The following is an 18,474-nucleotide window of genomic DNA, read 5'->3' on the forward strand; positions in this document are numbered from 1 at the left end:
CGGTTAAGTTTCAGGGGGCACCTCTAAGGTGCCCTCTGTGGTGTATTTTACAATAAATTGTACACTGGCATCAGTGTGCATTTATTGTGCTGAGAAGTTTGATACCAAACTTCCCAGTTTTCAGTGTAGCCATTATGGTGCTGTGGAGTTCGTGTTTGACAGACTCCCAGACCATATACTCTTATGGCTACCCTGCACTTACAATGTCTAAGGTTTTGTTTAGACACTGTAGGGGTACCATGCTCATGCACTGGTACCCTCACCTATGGTATAGTGCACCCTGCCTTAGGGCTGTAAGGCCTGCTAGAGGGGTGTCTTACCTATACTGCATAGGCAGTGAGAGGCTGGCATGGCACCCTGAGGGGAGTGCCATGTCGACTTACTCGTTTTGTCCTCACTAGCACACACAAGCTGGCAAGCAGTGTGTCTGTGCTGAGTGAGAGGTCTCCAGGGTGGCATAAGACATGCTGCAGCCCTTAGAGACCTTCCTTGGCATCAGGGCCCTTGGTACTAGAAGTACCAGTTACAAGGGACTTATCTGGATGCCAGGGTCTGCCAATTGTGGATACAAAAGTACAGGTTAGGGAAAGAACACTGGTGCTGGGGCCTGGTTAGCAGGCCTCAGCACACTTTCAATTGTAAACATAGCATCAGCAAAGGCAAAAAGTCAGGGGGCAACCATGCCAAGGAGGCATTTCCTTACACTGGGTCTGGAGGATATAGGCCAGGAGGCGAGCGTGAAGGCAACCCTGCCTTTGGGGGGGTCCTCTGCACTGGCGACGGAAGGAGAAAAGAAGGAAGTTGCAACGGCCTCGGAGCTGAGGTCGGAGAGGGAATCTGTTTTGAACAGCGTGGCCGCCGGAACTTCAGCTTAGAGAAGGGGGGCGGGGTGCCCCGGACTGCTTTTGGCTTTGCTGCTAACAGCATTTTGACCGCCGAAGAGGGTCCGGGCGGCGGGGGCGATGGATCTGGTTACTAGACATGGTTGGAAATAATGCCCCGTGGAGGTTCTACCTCGCGAAGATGGACGTTCGAGGACTTCTGTGTTCTATGCACCTGTTGTGCATACTAGGTGAATGTTGTTGGGTTTCCCTGCGAGACTGGCTCTTTGTAGAGATATTCTCAGGCCCTGGTGTTATAGGTGGCCCAGTGGGGGGTGGTCCTGTTGCGTGCTCCCTCCCTTCTTTCATGCTGCTCTCATTATAGGATATGATTATTAAATGTACAAGCTTAAATGTCTGGGGGCTCAATAACCCTACCAAGAGGCTAGCCATCCTGTCTGCCTTAGAGAGGTCGGGGAGTCATATATGCCTCCTGCAGGACACACACCTTGTCTCAAAAGATACTTATCGTATGCGCTCTAAGTGGTTCCCCAGGCAGTTCTGGTCTTCATCACCATCAAAGCATGCAGGGGTGGCGATACTTCTAGCGCGCTCATACCCTGGGTAAGTGATATCAAAACTGCATGAGGTTCAAGGGAGGCTTCTAGCCATGAGATTGAGACTGGGGTTTTTTTCCTTCACTATTGCTTCCCTATATGTGCCTAACTCCCAGCAGGAAAACTTCCTAAAACAGGCTTTGACCCCGCTGCTGCAATCCCCTGATGGTGCCATTTTGGTGGGGGGCGATTTTAACCTGGTGATGGACGGGGACCTGGACCGTTCAGGTCACCGGTATGGGCAGGGTCATAGACAGGGTCTATGACTGTGGCTGGTCGTCAGTGGCTGAGTGAGTGTGACCTGGTGGATGTGTGGAGGAGTGCGCACCCCACGTTAAGAGATTATTCCTTTTATTCGGCAGCGACTAAAACATACGCTAGGTTAGACCTTTTCTTGGCCTCGCAGGAGCTTCTTCCTCGGGTTAGGGAGTCAGTGATTGAGCCTCGGGCCCTGTCAAATCACACCCCGGTTAGTTGCGGTTCACATGAATATGGAGCATGTAGGCGCATCGGGGTGGCGATTTAGGGACTCGATGCTTCACAATGGTGCAACGTTGGAGGCGATTCGAAGGGCTATAATAGACTATCTCAGCCTTAATGACGATGGGACAACAAGTATTGCTACGTTGTGGCAGGCACTGAAGGCTGTACTGAGGGGTGAGGTGATGTCGCTCTCTGCTAGGGACAATAAGGCTAGGAGACGGCACAGAGAGGATTTAGAATAGCGAGTGAGGGTGTTGGAGCATTCACATAAGCACACCGGTGCACCGAGAATTTGGCGAGAGCTTGAGAAAGTGAGGAAGCAGCTGAGGAGGTTGGACTGGGACAGGGCGGAGTATGTGGTAGTCCGCCTTAAACATTAGTACTATGCGGGTAGTAATAAATTTGGGAAGCTACTGGCACATAGGTTGAGAGTGCAGCGCGCGTCGTCAATGATAAAGTTGGTTCGCTCTCCCTCTGGAGCGGAAGCACGTACGAGCGACCAAATAGCGGAGGCCTTTGCGGATTTCTATCGGGGACTATATGGGTCTGAGGAGCCCGGTAACATAACTCCGGAGGCCTTCCTAGAGGGTATAGCAATTACTCCCTTGACTGAGAGGGAGGCGATTTCGTTAGATCAACCTATAAGGGCAGAGAAGGTTATATCAGCAATTGCGCGCTTGCAGACCGGGAAGTCACCTGGCCCTGATGGTTTCTCTGCGCTTTTTTTTTATAAGTCCTTCTGTATGGAACTTGTACCCGTTTTAGTGCGACTCTTTAACTCCTTTCGATACACGGGGGCTCTTACGCCTAGCATGTTAGATGCTACTATCGTGGTTATCCCGAAGTCGGGGAAGAACCCCGAGGAATGCGCCTCGTACAGGCCGATCTCCCTTTTGAATATTGATGCCAAATTATTCACTGGCATTCTGGCACAGCGTCTCAACTATTATATGCCGGGGCTTATGGACCCCGATCAAACGGTATTTATACCGCATAGGCAGTGTAGTGATAATACCAAGCAACTACTTCAACTACTGGATAAAACTGAACACTCGCGTAGGGAGGCACTCTTCTTATTTATCGATGCTGAAAAGGCGTTCGATAGGGCTCATTGGCCATACCAGTTCAAGGTGCTAGAGCGCTTCGGGCTGGGCCCAGGTTTTATGGCATGGATTCGCTGCATCTATCAGGCACCTCAGGCGGCAGTCCTAGTTAACGGGACGCTCTTTACCATTCTCAGTTCAAAGAGGGACCCGGCAGGGGTGCCCGCTTTCGCCCCTCTTGTTCGCGCTTTATATGGAGCCTATGGCGCAGAAGCTCCGGGACAACGCTCGGATCACGGGAATGAAGTTTGGGGGAGATGAGCATAGCATATCGTTATATGCGGATGACGTCATTCTTACTCTGGCGGAACCTGCAACCTCACTGCCGGTACTAATGGGTGTATTAGAGGAATTTGGATGGGTCTCTGGATTCCGGATAAACATGCTAAAGTCGCAGGCTATGGGCAAGTTTATCAGTGCTGAGCATGAAAGGGATCTGAAGGCCCGATTCCATTTTATATGATCTTCCTCGGGGCTTCCGTACTTGGGGGTCGAGTTGGGCTCCACGTCCCTCGTACGGCGATGTTGAACTACACAAAACTAACCCGGGAGGTGCAGTGTGATTTAGAGACCTGGGGGAGACTTAAACTGTCTTGGTTGGGCAGGGTGGCGGCAGTGAAGATGACCATCCTACCACACGTATATTGTATGTGTTTCAGGCACTTCCGCTAGAACCCCCGCCGCGAACAATAGCAACCCTTCAAACAGCGGTTCTAAGATTTATATGGGAGGGGAAAGCGACGAGGCTACCACGACGGGTGCTGTACCGCCCTAAGCAGGAGGGCGGACTGGCGGTCCCCTGCCTCCTGCGATACTTTCAAGCAGCACAATTGCGTTTCCTCTTGGAATGGAGCCTCCCGTCTTCCGAGAAGCATTGGTTCTTCATGGACTAGGCAGTGGTTGGCTCTCACATATGGAAGGAGCCCTGGCTTAGGCGCCGTCACAGAGCGCGGGGTTGTATGTATCCCCGCTTACGGAGGTCTCAATGAGGGTGTGGGATTGGGTGGCCGGCAGGATGGACTTGACGACCTTCCCGTCCCCAATGACTCCCTTGGGTGCGAACCCTGGTTTTTGGTCCGGGTCTTCAATTGGAGGCATTACGTCGATGGCATGAAGGGGGCTGTAAAAGGGTAGGATATCTATTCGACGAGCACGGGGTGATCCCCTGTGACCAGCTGAGGAAGACACATGGCCTAACCGAGGCTGACAGGATGATGTATTATCAAATACGACATTGGGCCCTGCCACCAACCAATAGAACATTAATAGATAGGCCGTTAACACCGTTTGAAAAATAGATTTTAATGAAAAAGGACGATAAGCGTGTGATCTCGGAGCTTTACGCTCTCCTGCGGGGGAGGCCTGTTCGCCTAAGACTCAGTTGAGGTGGGAGAGGGAACTGGAGAGGGAGCTCTCAGACGAGGAGTGGGAGAGCATTTTCTATAGGGCACACCACACAGCTTACAATGCAGCAGGTACAGAGACAGCCTACAAAGTGGCCTCCTCTTGGTACTACACCCCAGTAAGGATTCACGCTTGGGATCCTGCTAAATCTAGCCTCTGTTGGAGGGGGTGTGGGGGTGGGGGTCGCTTGTCCATTTACTATGGCACTGCCCTAAACTTCATCGGTACTGGGAGAACATAATAGATATTATCGACACAGCTTTTGATACTCAGATCCCTAGATTCCCTGCGTACATTTTGCTTGGTCTACCCAACCCTCTCAATTTCCCCCTGAGATCATTGAAGGGACGGCAGATGGCCTTAGCTTTAAATGCGGCACTACAGCTGTTGCTAACAGTGTGGGGGACTGACCAGATCCCGACAGTAATTTCATGGCTACATAAGCTCTGGTTTATCCTCGCTATGGAAAAGCTTACTTTGACTTTACAGCAGCAGGGTGGGGACTTTAAGGAACTTTGGCAACCATTCTTACAAATACTGTCTGGGGAGTTTTCAGAATTGACATGTCCGACCTATTTGAGGGTTCTGAATTTGAATTGATCGGATGGGGGCAAACTTGCATTAGAGATGTATACACAGGGCCAGGACTGTACTGGAACGGGGCCTGGGACTGTTTGATTTTTGTATTGGATGCCAGCTGCGGGGAAACAAAGTTGAATTTTGTATTAAGGTTTTCTCTCGCTGCGCATGGATTAAGCTTTATATCGTCATTGTATTATTCTGTTGCGTATGCAATGTTTTATCATTGAAAAGCCAATAAACAGATATGATCAATAAAATCTTTATAACCTGAATGCATTCTAAAGGTTGTTCCTCAAAATAAATTCCTTAACTTTACTCGGTGCCCTAAAAATGGACAAAACCTCTTTTTCTCTTATATCTAGACATCTAACTGCAGAAACGGTGATCTTTCCACTCCATCTTTCTTCTGTGACAGTACTGTGCCTAACCCTTCTCCACTAGCAATAGCAACCTCTCCTTGCACAATTTCTCATAAACACCGGCAACTTTTAAAACCTAGACTTCTCTGATTCACTTTGACTAACACCTTCCCATTGAATTCTTCCTTTTTTCCCTACCCGTTTCCTTAAATTACACAATTTATCTGCATAATATCTAAAAACAAAAAAAAACTTTAAAAAGTATTGTACCATGGCCAGGAACCACATCAGTTTATTATTTCCAAGCTCTTTTATGTTCAAAATCGTACACACAAATTTCCTTGTTGGTGAGATGGCAGCACTCAAAATGAGGTTACTCAAGAAATATACTTCTTACACACCAAATATACATTTTTTTCTAATTTCAAAGTCCACCCTGCCTTTGACAACCTCTCCAGAGTGCATCTCACTCTCAAATCCTGTTCTACCACATCAGTGTCATCTTGCTAGCGCCTCACTCCACAGTTCTCACCTAGCCAATTTATCATTCTGAAAGACAGAATAAGCAGATATTAGCCCAAAAGGCATTGAAATGGAATTGGATGTACCCATAGGTGTTAGGAATGCAGTCAAATGTTGGCTAATGTCCTCCAGTTCAATTTGGTATTACGCGGAAGTAAAATACAATTATGTAAAATATTTTGCGCCAACCAGTGTTGTAATAATTTCTGGTATATTTGGCTTTGGATATTTATCAGAGCACCCATGTCAACACACAAATGTATGTCCCCAGAAGCCACATTCACCCCTACAGCTGGAGTAAGCCACTCCATGGCTTCAACAGGTTCAATTATACCCATGTCATGCAGTTGTTTCAACGCCCTACTCTCATACGCCTGCATACTTGGCTGTATTAGCCTAATTTCCACTGCTACAGTTTGTGCATTTTTAAAGTCTTAGCTTGCATTTGTAGCCCTTCAGTTAACCCAATTCTTCCCTGAACATGTGAGAATTCCTTTCTAAACTTTACTTTTGAATTACATTTATTGCACTTCCACTTGAAGATTAGCATTGGGATTCAGAGTACCACCTAATAGTTTTTGGTGCGTACATCCAAGTGAATAATCTCCTTTTGTTAGTCTTTATTTTTTCCCACCAAATACCTGTCATTTTACTCTACCCAAGACTCAAAGTACCCAAAACATTTTATAGGGCTACCTCCATAACCAATGTCTAACATCCAGTTTTGTCAACTTTACTTTTACTTCTCAAGGTATCCTTTGAAATTATAAACAAGTGAGAAAACTAATCAAGATTTAATTGATGATTCTTGTCCATCAAACAACACTTTGACACTTGGATGACCCTTATTTTCATGTATTGAAATTCAGGGTATAGGCCTAGGCCTAACCCTCACTTACCTCCTCCAGTAATGCCCCTTAGTGTTTTTGTTCATTTTGAGTGGGACAACCTATGATACGCCTAAGGGATTAGGCCAACTACCCCCCAATGTGGTGTAGATTAATTTTTAAAGTGTCTATTTTCCAAAAGTTAGTAAACTCACACTTGCATATACCATGTGCATTTATTGAAATATTTCTTGTTTGTAGTGTAGAGAATTCAAGAAATCTCTCTTTAGTAATTTGTTCCAAACTAGTCTGAAGACTTGTATTAGATTATTCCTGTTAATTTCAGAAAAAAAATCAGTTTCTTCACTCCTCATTTGTTGACAAGTATTATTTCCAAAGTACCATTTGATTTTAGTGGCATCCAAGGTTCCAAGTGTGTATGTTCCAGCCAGCACAAGTTTCACCCTTAGTAGCCTGCAAGGCAGGGGCTTTCCCAAGGCTTCATATTTGATCAATTGGATGTCTGTAAAAATGTATCCTTATTTTCATGTTTGGTATTGAAAAGGGTCTGGTAAGCCATTTCTTTTGTGTCTTTTCTAGGTTCTCTTTATTCCTACAACATTTTACAAAATTACCCCTTTTTTCACATTCATGACAAGTTCCAAAAATAGCAGGTCACTCCTTTGCATCAGCCCCATGTCCTTGGTTTCCACATCTGAAACACAACCCTCTAAAAGCATCTTTCTTCTTCATTATCACTTTTTCTTTCTTTATTTTTTTAACCTCTGCTCCAACTTAACTGCCTTCTAATCAACACCCATAATGTTTTGATTTTTCTTCAGCTCCCGGACTCCTGTGATAATGTTCAACCTTTTTCACAAATGCTATCACTTCTTCTAAAGGAAGTTCATCTTTTAACCACAGTTCCACTTGTTTTCTCACTATTACATTTTAGCACTAACTGGTCCCATTTCCTTTCTTCCTTGGCATTCCCAAACTTATAGGTAGACGCTAACCTTCTCACTTATTACATATTCCTCCACCGTTAATCACACCCTGGCCTGCTAAGACCAAAATGATAGTACAATTGTGCTTATCCTTGGAAGATAATGCAAATCTTATTTGGGTATACAGGTTTCATACTTGTTTAAGTTCCTCATTTCTTCTTGACTGAGGTCTGGTAAATTTACTAAAACATCTGGTCCTTGAGCACCTAAACAATGTAACAATGAATATTTTTGTTCAGTACTTAAGTTTGGCCCACAAACCCTGGCATCATTCCCAAAGACTTTCTTCCGCCTGCTCCTTCTACCCACAGGTTTACTGTGTGTGCATTTAAAAAAACAAAACAAAAGGTAGGTGGTGTCACCTTTTTTGTTTTTTGTTTTTTGTTTTTTGTTTTCTTTTTGTTTTACACAACCGCTTAATTCCTGCACCCTGTAATGCCTAGAATGTTTTCCTGTTGTCCTATGTCATGTACATTTGAGTAACTTCATTTTTTGGTTCAGCCTCAACCAATCACAAATGACAATTCTGAAACCACTCTTTTACGGATCAATGGAAATAAGCAACTGCCAGGTGATACAAGCCCTCTGTTTTTAGCTATCTTTAACATCATGTTTTACCCATACGATTCGAGGACACATTTCACCAAGTCCAAAGTGCTCAGCTTTTACATTGCTCTAGGGGAGATAAAGTGCTGTCTTAATGTCCAACGCCAGAAATTCAATGGAATTACTGTAGATGGCACCTCCTGTGGGTTGGAGGTAGTTTTGAAACAATTGGATGTAATTGGTGAGTTTTTATTTAGAGCATTAAGAACAGTGGAGCATACATAATCTGTCATTAAGAAGAGGTTACTGGTATGTGGAGTGTTGAGAAAATAGTCATCCTTAAGGGGGGATACTTTTTGTGTTGAAAACTGACCATCAGCCTTTAGTTGATATTTTGACAGGATCTAAAATTAAGAATTTTATAGCACAGTCAGCTGTTATTGGTAAAACAGATGTAATTCCATTGACCTACCTTTAGCGTCTTATATCCACACAGCTAGTTATTACACATATTGGATTATTTTTTGGTAAATTAAATTATGCTGAAATCTTTCTTTACCTGGTGCACTTGGCCATTTTTTCTTATGCCGTTAAATTTATTGAACATTTATACATCTGTGCTTGTAGAGTATTTCCCACCCTGGTTATTAAAGGTTTGTATTGCTCTTCTTGTATTGGCATTTTGCAATCACTGGTGTGCTCAACAGTGGTCATAAGGTAAGGCACGTGTTCCAAGTAAACTGGCCATGTTCTGTTGTAGAGTGTATTTAAAACACACTTTATCCGTAATAGTTTGGTATAATAAAAGTTTTGCAACTTACTGTTTGTCTTAATGGCTGTTGTTTGAGTATTTTGTAAGTAATGCTGTGTTGGGACTTTGAAATTTTAATTGCACAAGCCTCCGTAAGGAAACAGTTTTAAGAAATGTATTGAAGCACTCCAAATAGCTAAATACATTGACTTTTCTAAAGTTTAGAGGATCATGTGGCATGATGTTATTTACCTTTAAAAATAAATACAGTGATATGGGTCTTCAATTAATTATCTGTTTTCTTCCCTTCAATTAGTGCCCTTAAAGACAGCCGTTTTCCTCCAATGACGAGGGATGAGCTGCCACGGCTTTTTTGCTCAGTGTCTCTGCTAACAAACTTTGAAGATGTGTGTGATTATCTGGACTGGGAGGTAAGAACTTTAGGCTCAATGATCAGTAATGTCATGTTTATACAAAAATATTAATGTTTTAGAAATAACATTAAGGTTGCAGATTGCTTAATACGGGTGATTTGCATTAGACATTGGAAATTGATTAGGATAAGAGCTGTAACAGGTATACTGGTTGACTAAACAGGTTTTATGGAGACTTACTTCCACGCTTCCTATAAGCTTCCGAAACGTAATGGGTGAAGTGGCCTCACAGGTCCTATGTATTTGTGAATAGGTGAAGTGTTTTCTGTAACACCATGCAATTTGCATTAGTCGCTTTGTGATCTAAGGGATGGTACTCGAATGTTGCATGTTATACATGTTTTATTTTTTCTGAAGCACGTATACCTGTAGGCCTTTTGAAGGGTAAACTGTTTTAGAGAATTTATTACTAGTACGAAAAGAGCAAGGTCTTTAAAGTCTTCCTTAATTTCAATAGGTTTGTTTTTTTGTGAGAAAATGCTCACCTCCGCACACTATTTCACTGGAGTTGCTCTTTCAGAGTGGCTGAAGAGCTTAGATGACAAAAGATGATATAGTTGAAAGGACAGAGCTGATGTACAAATGCAGTTAGTCTCTTGAAGCAGGAATACAAATTCTATTTAATTTGTGTGAAGCAGGAAAACATTATACCACAGCTGTAGATTGCTCAACGACACTTGATGTTCATACTAACTCTTAATGTGTGATTGTATCAGCTGCAGTTTGTGGGTGAATTTAAACCGTAATGCCAAATAAACTGCCTTGCAAGATATTGGGACTTTTTAAGTATTTAGCTATGCAGCACATTAAACCTTTATCAGAAATAAAATGTGTGCATTCCTTCATACACTTGGCATTAGACTGTATTGGTCAGAACATCCCCTAGAGAGCACCCCAATAAAATAGCATTTGGAAGAAACGTGGTCATGTATATAGTCAGCCCCTACAGGGCATAAACACATGAAAAGAAAAGGCAGAGAGCATTGCAGTGTAACCATATATTCAGCCCATAGAGGGCATGGGGTGTTACACATTTTCAGGTCTAGCACTCCTGCTAAATATTACAAACAAGGCCCTTAAAACAGACTACTCCCAGCTGTAAAGCAAAAGCTGCAGCCATGAGAGACCTTAAAAAGATAATGAATGGCGGGAGAGGTTATGATTTTGCCCACCACCCCTCCTAGAGTAAGAAGGCAGTTGAGCGTGACCGAGCACGCCGTGCTAAATGTTTTGGTGGTGGTCCCATTGTCCTAGGACCAACAGAGGCTGTGTTACGGGCAAAAACGTGTTGTAAAAGGAATGACCTCCAAAGCATAATGGGGCAAGTTTCCCAAGTGCAGTGACTATTGTAGTATTGGCTCTACTGCTGTGGTGGGGAGAGCCACCTTGAGGGTTTCCCTTGTGTTTTTTTTCTATTTAAAGAACACCAGTTTGTATGTTTTTCAGCTGCTAAACTTGGGAAGAATTTAGGAACAGGGCTGCAAATTTCACTGGTGCTCATGTAAATCTCTCCAATCTTCCGGTCAAGTTTGCACCCTGTAATGAATAAAAAATGAATCTCCCTCCAGCTTGCACCCTTTGTTGGGTGCAGACACTGCAAAGAAACAGCGCGATGCTAGAGGAACAAACATACTGCCACAAGTGGCAAGGCAAAAGAAAAAAAGTAGTGCGCCAACACTGAGGTATATGGCCGATCATGCAATAATCCATGAAACAGGGCCAATCTCCAAGGTGGTAACAAAACAGCCTCAAGGTGGGGCAAATCTAAAGCATTTACCTAACAAAAGAATTTTGAAAGGCAGGACAAGGAATGTATGAAAGTGATGGGCATAGTGAAAGCCTAAAAGTAGATTACAGCATGTCAAGATACAGCACATGGCTGCTGTGTATACTCGACCTGAAAAGTAATTCACCATGCACATTTTGTGCTGGAAGATGAAGGGATGAAAAATGAGTTACAAGGTTCAAAGTTGTTGATTACACGGTTGGAAAAATGTGTTCATCTGTTAAGTGAAAGATAGCTCAGCGGCTATTGTCTCTCTGGGTTTTGAACCAGTGCATCTGGCAGCGGACATGTTTGCTGGGCTTAGTTCGAGGGCTAAAGGGCAATCCTGTTGTTGGGGAGGAAAGTTTCAGTTTTAGAGTAGTTTAATTTCTGAAGGCTGTGGCAATTACAACCATCTATTGTACAGTGTGATCTGAAAAAACATAACCACCAAAGTGGTGTTTACCTTAACCAAAATTGACTTACCTGCATGAATACTATGTTCGTAGCATGTGTTGCTGGTGATACACAAGCTTTGCCTACGCTCCTCATCTAATGTCTGTCATGGATGTTTGAAATGTGTTTTTCTTTGAAGAGGTTTTGAGTCACAAAATCCCTTGTGACTCTTCCGTTTGCCCACAGTTTATCTGGACAAAGGCTCCACCTCAGATTATCTGCTGTCTGCTTCAGACGTTCCAGTGCCAGTTCTTCGACTTGTGTTTGTCTCTAGAGAATGAGGAGTTGATGCGTGCTAGGCTGTCAAGAGCAAGAATACCATCTGTTACTCAAATGCCCCTGGACACATCACAGGATTCAGTATCAACTATGCCAAGACCCCAGACCTGTTTGGACCGAAGAACATAATTGCCCGGGAGGTAAAAGAACCTGGAAGAATAGAACCCAGATTTCCTGTTCTTTAACACTTGAGAGGATAAGAAAGTAGTTCCTTTGTACCATAGCACAGGTCCTAGGGCACACAACACTCCTAGAGACTCCGTTCCACCACTCACCTGAGGGTCAACCTGCAAGGTGCCTTAAAGTGAAGGCTGCAAAAACGTGATGGGTAGAATGCTTGAATTAATCTCTGCCACTGGCAATCTCTCAGGGCTGCACCACAATCCATTGTTTTTCATCCACCATGCCACCTCAGTTTGGACCCAGCCAAATGCACATCAGTTTTGATCCTGTTCCTCAGTCTGGCCCAAACTGCTATGCAAGGTCCTCCTTGATCTGGAACGCAAACAACCCTGGACTGCGTTTGCCCCAGTTAGGGCTCATCAGCTAGGCGTAGCTTGGTTCCAGTGGCACTGTATACGGGACCCACATTTTGCCATACCCGTCCCACTCAGGGCGATACACTGAACTATACAAATTTTTTTAAAAAGTGGTGGGATGCTTGAGTTGATGTCAGCAACTTATAGTTTCTCTGAGTGTGGGAGCACCAGATTTGCTGCCACCCCACAATGGGCATAAGACTAGAAGTAAACCAACAAAGGCCCTGTTGGCTGGGACCAAGCAGCTCCTCAACCAGAGACAGACCAGCTGGAGAACCGGTAACACGGGCAGGAGCAATGTAGGGCTGGGCTGCTCGTGCTGTTACCTAATTACCCCCCCACCCCCCCTTTCCCCAACCACCACTTGGGTACCCGATTTTGCTAGTGGCAAGCGAGCCCAGCTGACAGATTGTGGGTCACTGACTCTTCTCCAACCAAGCTGTCAAGACTGGGTACACAAGACCTTTCAAGACGGGCACTCAACCACCATTACCATCTCTTGTCACCCCACACTCCAGCACCTCCTAGAGTCCAGATAAGCTAGACAGTTGAGGAAGGGATCCTGGGTGCACCTTGAGGTGAAAGTGGATTTTGTGGCCAAGATAATAAACCCTCCTGCATGATGAAACTCACAAAGCAGCTCACCCGATCTGAAAAAACATTTGCTGACCTCCAACCTTGCACAGTGCAGTGGACCCCCAGAAACAACTCTGGGACGTAACCAAGTTTCTGCTCGGTCTGTATTCACTCGCTCTGGTTTGAGATTCTTTTCAGTCTTTAATTTCCATCAATGGTACTGTATTTCGGTCATGTTTTCTTAATCATATTTCACATCAACTCTGGTTAAACTTTAAAACTCGTACTCTTCAGAGCAGTCCTTGCCCGGCCCAGACCTATTTTGTCATTGCACGGAAGAACATGACACCCTAATAAAACGGATACAGTTTAGATTTTGTCCTCGGTGCCACGCTAAATTTCCACACAGGATCACCATTGAGTGTTTTTAACTTATGCCTTTCTTCAGACAATAATGAGGCTACCTGCAATGCGTGTCGATTTATTTTGGTCCAAAAAGACATTTGGAAACCCAAGATCTTGCAGGCTGGAACTAAAACACAACACAAAACAGCACCCTGGATATTTTTGGGGATGAGCAAGCACAAGAGGAGCTGGAGCAACAAGGGGCATTACCAGTCATACACAGATTCTGATGTGCAATCTGACATTGAGTCACAACATCATTTCTACTCTTGTGAGTTTAAAAACAAAACAACAAAAATAAATTCCAGCCACTTCTCCTTCCACAAAGACAGTTAATACTCACAAAAGAGGTAATCAGACCACCACTGCCTTCTGGCCATGCTAGGTCACGGAAACATGAGTGCCCCACCCTCTGGTTCAGCTCTGAAATTTAGAAAGACTGAAGTTCAGTCTTCTAAATCTCTAGGACATTTTCAAACAACCTGTGCGCTCCCATACCATTACACCACAAGTACATCAAAAATAAAAGGCTGACCCGTCTGATCCAATATACAGTAAATAGTCAGGCTACTGGAGATTCTCCTCTAGAGAAAGAGAGTAAAAAACTTGATGCAGTGGGAAGAAGGGTTGCAGCGCAAGCAGCCAATCATTGGCGTATTGCTAACTACCAAGCACTACTGGTTAGATATCTTAGGGCACACTGGGAGCACATCCCAGAAGACTACAGAAAACGTGCACAGCAAATTGTATCTGAAAGTCATACAATTGCAAATAATTCACTTAGATGTGCACTTGATGCAGCTGACACAGCTGCACAAGGGGTCAATAACAATATTAACTTAGGAGACATACCTGGTTAAGGTGCTGTGGTTTCAAACCAGAAGTCTGACAAGCTGTCCTCAATAAGCCTTCTGTTGGGTAGCTCCTAGTTCGGTTCCAGGTTGATTCCACCCTTGAAAAACTTACCCACTGGTAAAGCAATGGGTGCCTTACGAAACCAACCAAATTGTATTTTTTTTTTTCTGTGCTCATTATGCAGGGGTGGATACAAGGCAACCACATCCTCTGATCACTCAAATTCGCAGCAGCATTAAACCTCTTCTTCCTACTCCAGAGCTTTTCAGAGGAACATATAGAGGAAACAGCTCCAAGGGCAGGGGAAAACCCACCAACACTCATGGTTCACCCTCCACAGTAAAATATTGGCTACCTCCATATTCACCCTCATTCCTCTCCAGTGGTGGGGGGTCTTCAATTTTATAACCAACAGTGGATAAACATAACATCAGACCTATGGGTTCTATTGATTATCCATTATTGTTGTCTAGAACTGACATCAACACCTCTAGACATTACACCTCGCAAACACAAGTTATCAACAGAGCATCTTGCTCAGACGTTCAATCTCTGCTGTCAAAAGAAACTATAGCAAAAGTTTCTGTACAATACCAAGAAGTATGAGTGTTCTCACTCTGTCTTCATTCCCCCAAAAGACAGCACTCTCAGGCCTGTTTTAGATCTCAGACCCCTAAATCAGTATATTCTGCCGGAACATTTTCACATAGTCACATTTCTGGATGTAATTCCGTTACTGAAAAAAGGCAACTTCATGACTGCCCTAGATCCAACGCCTACTTGCACATTCCATTTCATCCTGCACAACACAAATATCTAAGGTCTGTATTGGCAGGACATTATCAGTTCAAGGTTCTACCTTTTGGGGTCACACCCGCTCCCAGAGTAATCACCAAGTGTCTAGCAGTAGTTGCAGCACATCTAAGAAGAAGCAAATACATGTCTTCCCTTACTTGGATGATTGGCTCTTCAAAGCCAACACTTTCATTGTCAGTTTCACACTCAACACACATGTTCACAACTTTCAACAAATCTCTTCAGTATAGGTCAATCAAATCCGCCAAGCCACTGATGAAACTCCTAGACATGATTGCATTCTGCATTGCCATCATCCCTCATGCCAGACTCTATTTACGTCCTCTATAACAATGTCTCTATCACCAATGGTTGCAAGCTCGGATCTAGTGTTGGTAGATCAACCTGCTTACATTTCTCTTTTATGGTAGAATCTCGCCAATCTACTCCAAGGACGGCCTTTTCAAGACCTTGTTCCCCAAGTAGTTCTGACCTCGAATGCCTCCCTCACAGGATGGGGAGCTCATCTCAACCACCTCACAGTACAGGGATTATGGACCCCTGTCACCAGACCATGCACATCAATGTTTTGGAACTTCAGGCAGTTTTTCTAGCCCTAAAGGCTTTTATGCCTCACATAAGACACAAATCTGTCTTGATCTGCAAAGACATCAATGTATTTACAAAATCGGGGTGGGGGGGGTCACACTCTCTCCACTTGTCACAGCTAGCACAGTCAATCTGGAGTTGGGCTCATCGCCACATTCATCTTCTGGCAGAATATCTCCCAGGCACAGACGACGACTTTGCAGACCTGCTAGGCAGTACGCATCAACAAGTCCATGAATGGAAACTCCACCCAGTAGTCCTTCAAAAATACTTTTAAAAGTGGGGAACACCTCAGATAGATCGGTTTGCCACAGCAGAAAACTCAAAATGCCAAAACTTCACATCCATGTACCCACACCCCCCAGTCCTCCAAAGGCAATGCCCTAGGGATCAACTGGTCAGGGATATTTGCTTATGCTTTTCCACCTCTCCCACTCATTCTATTCCTGGTGAGGAAACTCTAACCTCTCAAAATGATCTCTCCCTAGTACCTTACGAGAAACTCCCCAACAGACTGGATCTTCTCACAAAATCTCCAACTAATAAGGCATCCAGATCCCATTCACTCAAACATGTAATATGGCTCCTGAAGTCATAGACTTCGGTTACCTTCAGTTACTGGCAGAATGTATGGATATTTTAAAACAAGCGCATAGGCCAACAACTAGAGCCTGCCATGCAATGCAGCAAAATGGAAACGTTTTGTCTGTTTTTGTCAATCTAAACACATTGATCCATTAACAACATCAGTGCAAGACATGTTATTTGCTTCACCTACAAAAAGCAAATCTAGCTTACACATGAATTTGGCTATACTTCGCTACAAATCCAGCATATTTACAAAACAGACAACATACTGCAGTATTCAAAATACCAGCCATTAAAGCTTTTATGGAAGGAATTAAGAGAATCCCCCCAGGCTACCTCCAGTGCCTGCCTTGAATCTTAATATTATACTCACTAGGCTCATAGATGCACCCTCTTCACTCATGTCCTATACAATTCCTTTCTTACAAAGTGGATTTCTTAGTTGTTATTACATCTCTGAGACGTGTTAGTGTTCTGCACACCTTAACATTGGCGAAACCTTCCTTTCAGATACATAAGGATAAACTTGTCATACGTACAATCTTTAAATTGCTACCAAAAGTTCTGTCAGAATTCCACATTAATCAGATTGAGTTACCAGTTTTCTTTCCACAACTGTACTCTGTGGCAGAAAGAGCACTGCACACATTGGATTTCAAGAGCCCTCATGTATTATATTGACAGAACTAAAGAGTTCTGCTTTTGTGGCTTTTTCAGCTCAACATAAAGGAAATCCTGTTACAAAAAATAGCATAGCTAGATGGATAGTGAAGTGTATACTATGCCAATTGACATTGATTCCTACAGCACATTCTGTAAGAAATAAAGCGCCACAATGGCATTCTTACGGAATATTCCCTTAGCTGACATTCACAAAGCAGCTGCTTGGTCTACGCAACATACATTTACTAAACATTACTGCGTAGATGTTCAAGCTAGTCTGCAAGCCAGTGTGACAGGCTGTCCTAAGAACACTTTTTCAAACAATTGCAATTCCCACAGGCTCGCCACCACATTTCTTTGGGAGGGCTGCTTTACAGTCTCTGCACAGCATGTGCACAGCCACACATTCCATCGATCAGAAAATTGTACTTACCAGCAGACATCTGTTCATGGCATGTAGTCCTGTAGATTCACATACGCCCTATCTCCTCCCCAGAAGCCTGTGGCCATTTCAGTTAATTTCTGGTCATATATAGTTGTATATATTTCCTTATACTCGCATGGACATACTCTTTTCTATACTTCTCTATACTCTATCGCTCACCCCCTGCGGCAAAACCATCCAACAAAACACAATGCCCATGCACAGTAGCACCATGATGGAGGAGCCACTCAATCCTGTGACTTGAAAAGCCTTGTCGAAGGAAAAACAAGTTGCAGCACTCAGAGCCCAACACTAGATGGCAGGATAATGCACAGCATGTGAATCTACAGCACTACATGCCACAACCAGATGTCTACTGGTAAGTAACATTTTCCTTTTGGACCCTGTAGGCCTTAGTACTTTTACCTGATAACCATCATTTGTCATGAATTGGCATGTTGTTGTTTTTTTTTTTTTAAAGGACTTGTATGTTTCCTCCTGACCCCTTACTATGCCACAATAGAACCTTTATTTAGTCATTATGGTGCTCTCCTTATGAGCCTATGCATGGCATAGTGGTGCTTCAGAACCTTATCTTTTTTGTTTCGAAAGTGTATTCACACTTCCGTATGGAACATTCTGTTACTTCATGACATCTTAAATCCATGGCCACCTCTGAGAATAGATTTCAGCTGTTGGATCCAGAGAGGAGTCATATTTTCGGCATAGATTGGGCTTGGAAGCACTGGGTAGCTGACAAACATTTTGACATATTGCAGGTGCCAAAGAAAGGAAGTGGGGTAGAGAAATGAACCTTGTCCAGAGGAATTGCCTCTGCATAAAACTATTAAGCCCTTGCCAGGAAAGAACCTCCTGAGGGCATTCAGGCTCATTCATGAGCTTGTCTCTACTGCTCCTTCAAACATTACTGTCTCAACACTCTGGACCGCAGAGTTCATCTCACTTGCTTGTTTCTGTTGGATTTGTGGAGCAAGCCCACTCCTCCTACCCGCCTACTAGTTTTACGAGTTGGAGGTACTGCTTTTTAACTAATTAAAAAATGA

The 18,474-nt window shown here is 43.8% G+C and overlaps 1 protein-coding gene across 1 annotated transcript in view; it reads left to right on the plus strand.

The window, feature by feature from the left end:
* Positions 1 to 18,474, plus strand: part of AMMECR1 (AMMECR nuclear protein 1) — a 406,744-nt gene that overhangs the window by 176,601 nt on the left and 211,669 nt on the right. Inside the window, exon 3 of the mRNA XM_069211426.1 lies at positions 9,339 to 9,453. Coding sequence (XP_069067527.1) covers positions 9,339 to 9,453 — 115 coding nt within the window. The remainder of the gene's footprint in view (positions 1 to 9,338; positions 9,454 to 18,474) is intronic.

The sequence above is a fragment of the Pleurodeles waltl genome, chromosome 2_1 (genome assembly GCF_031143425.1).
Source record: "Pleurodeles waltl isolate 20211129_DDA chromosome 2_1, aPleWal1.hap1.20221129, whole genome shotgun sequence".
NCBI lineage: Eukaryota > Metazoa > Chordata > Amphibia > Caudata > Salamandridae > Pleurodeles > Pleurodeles waltl.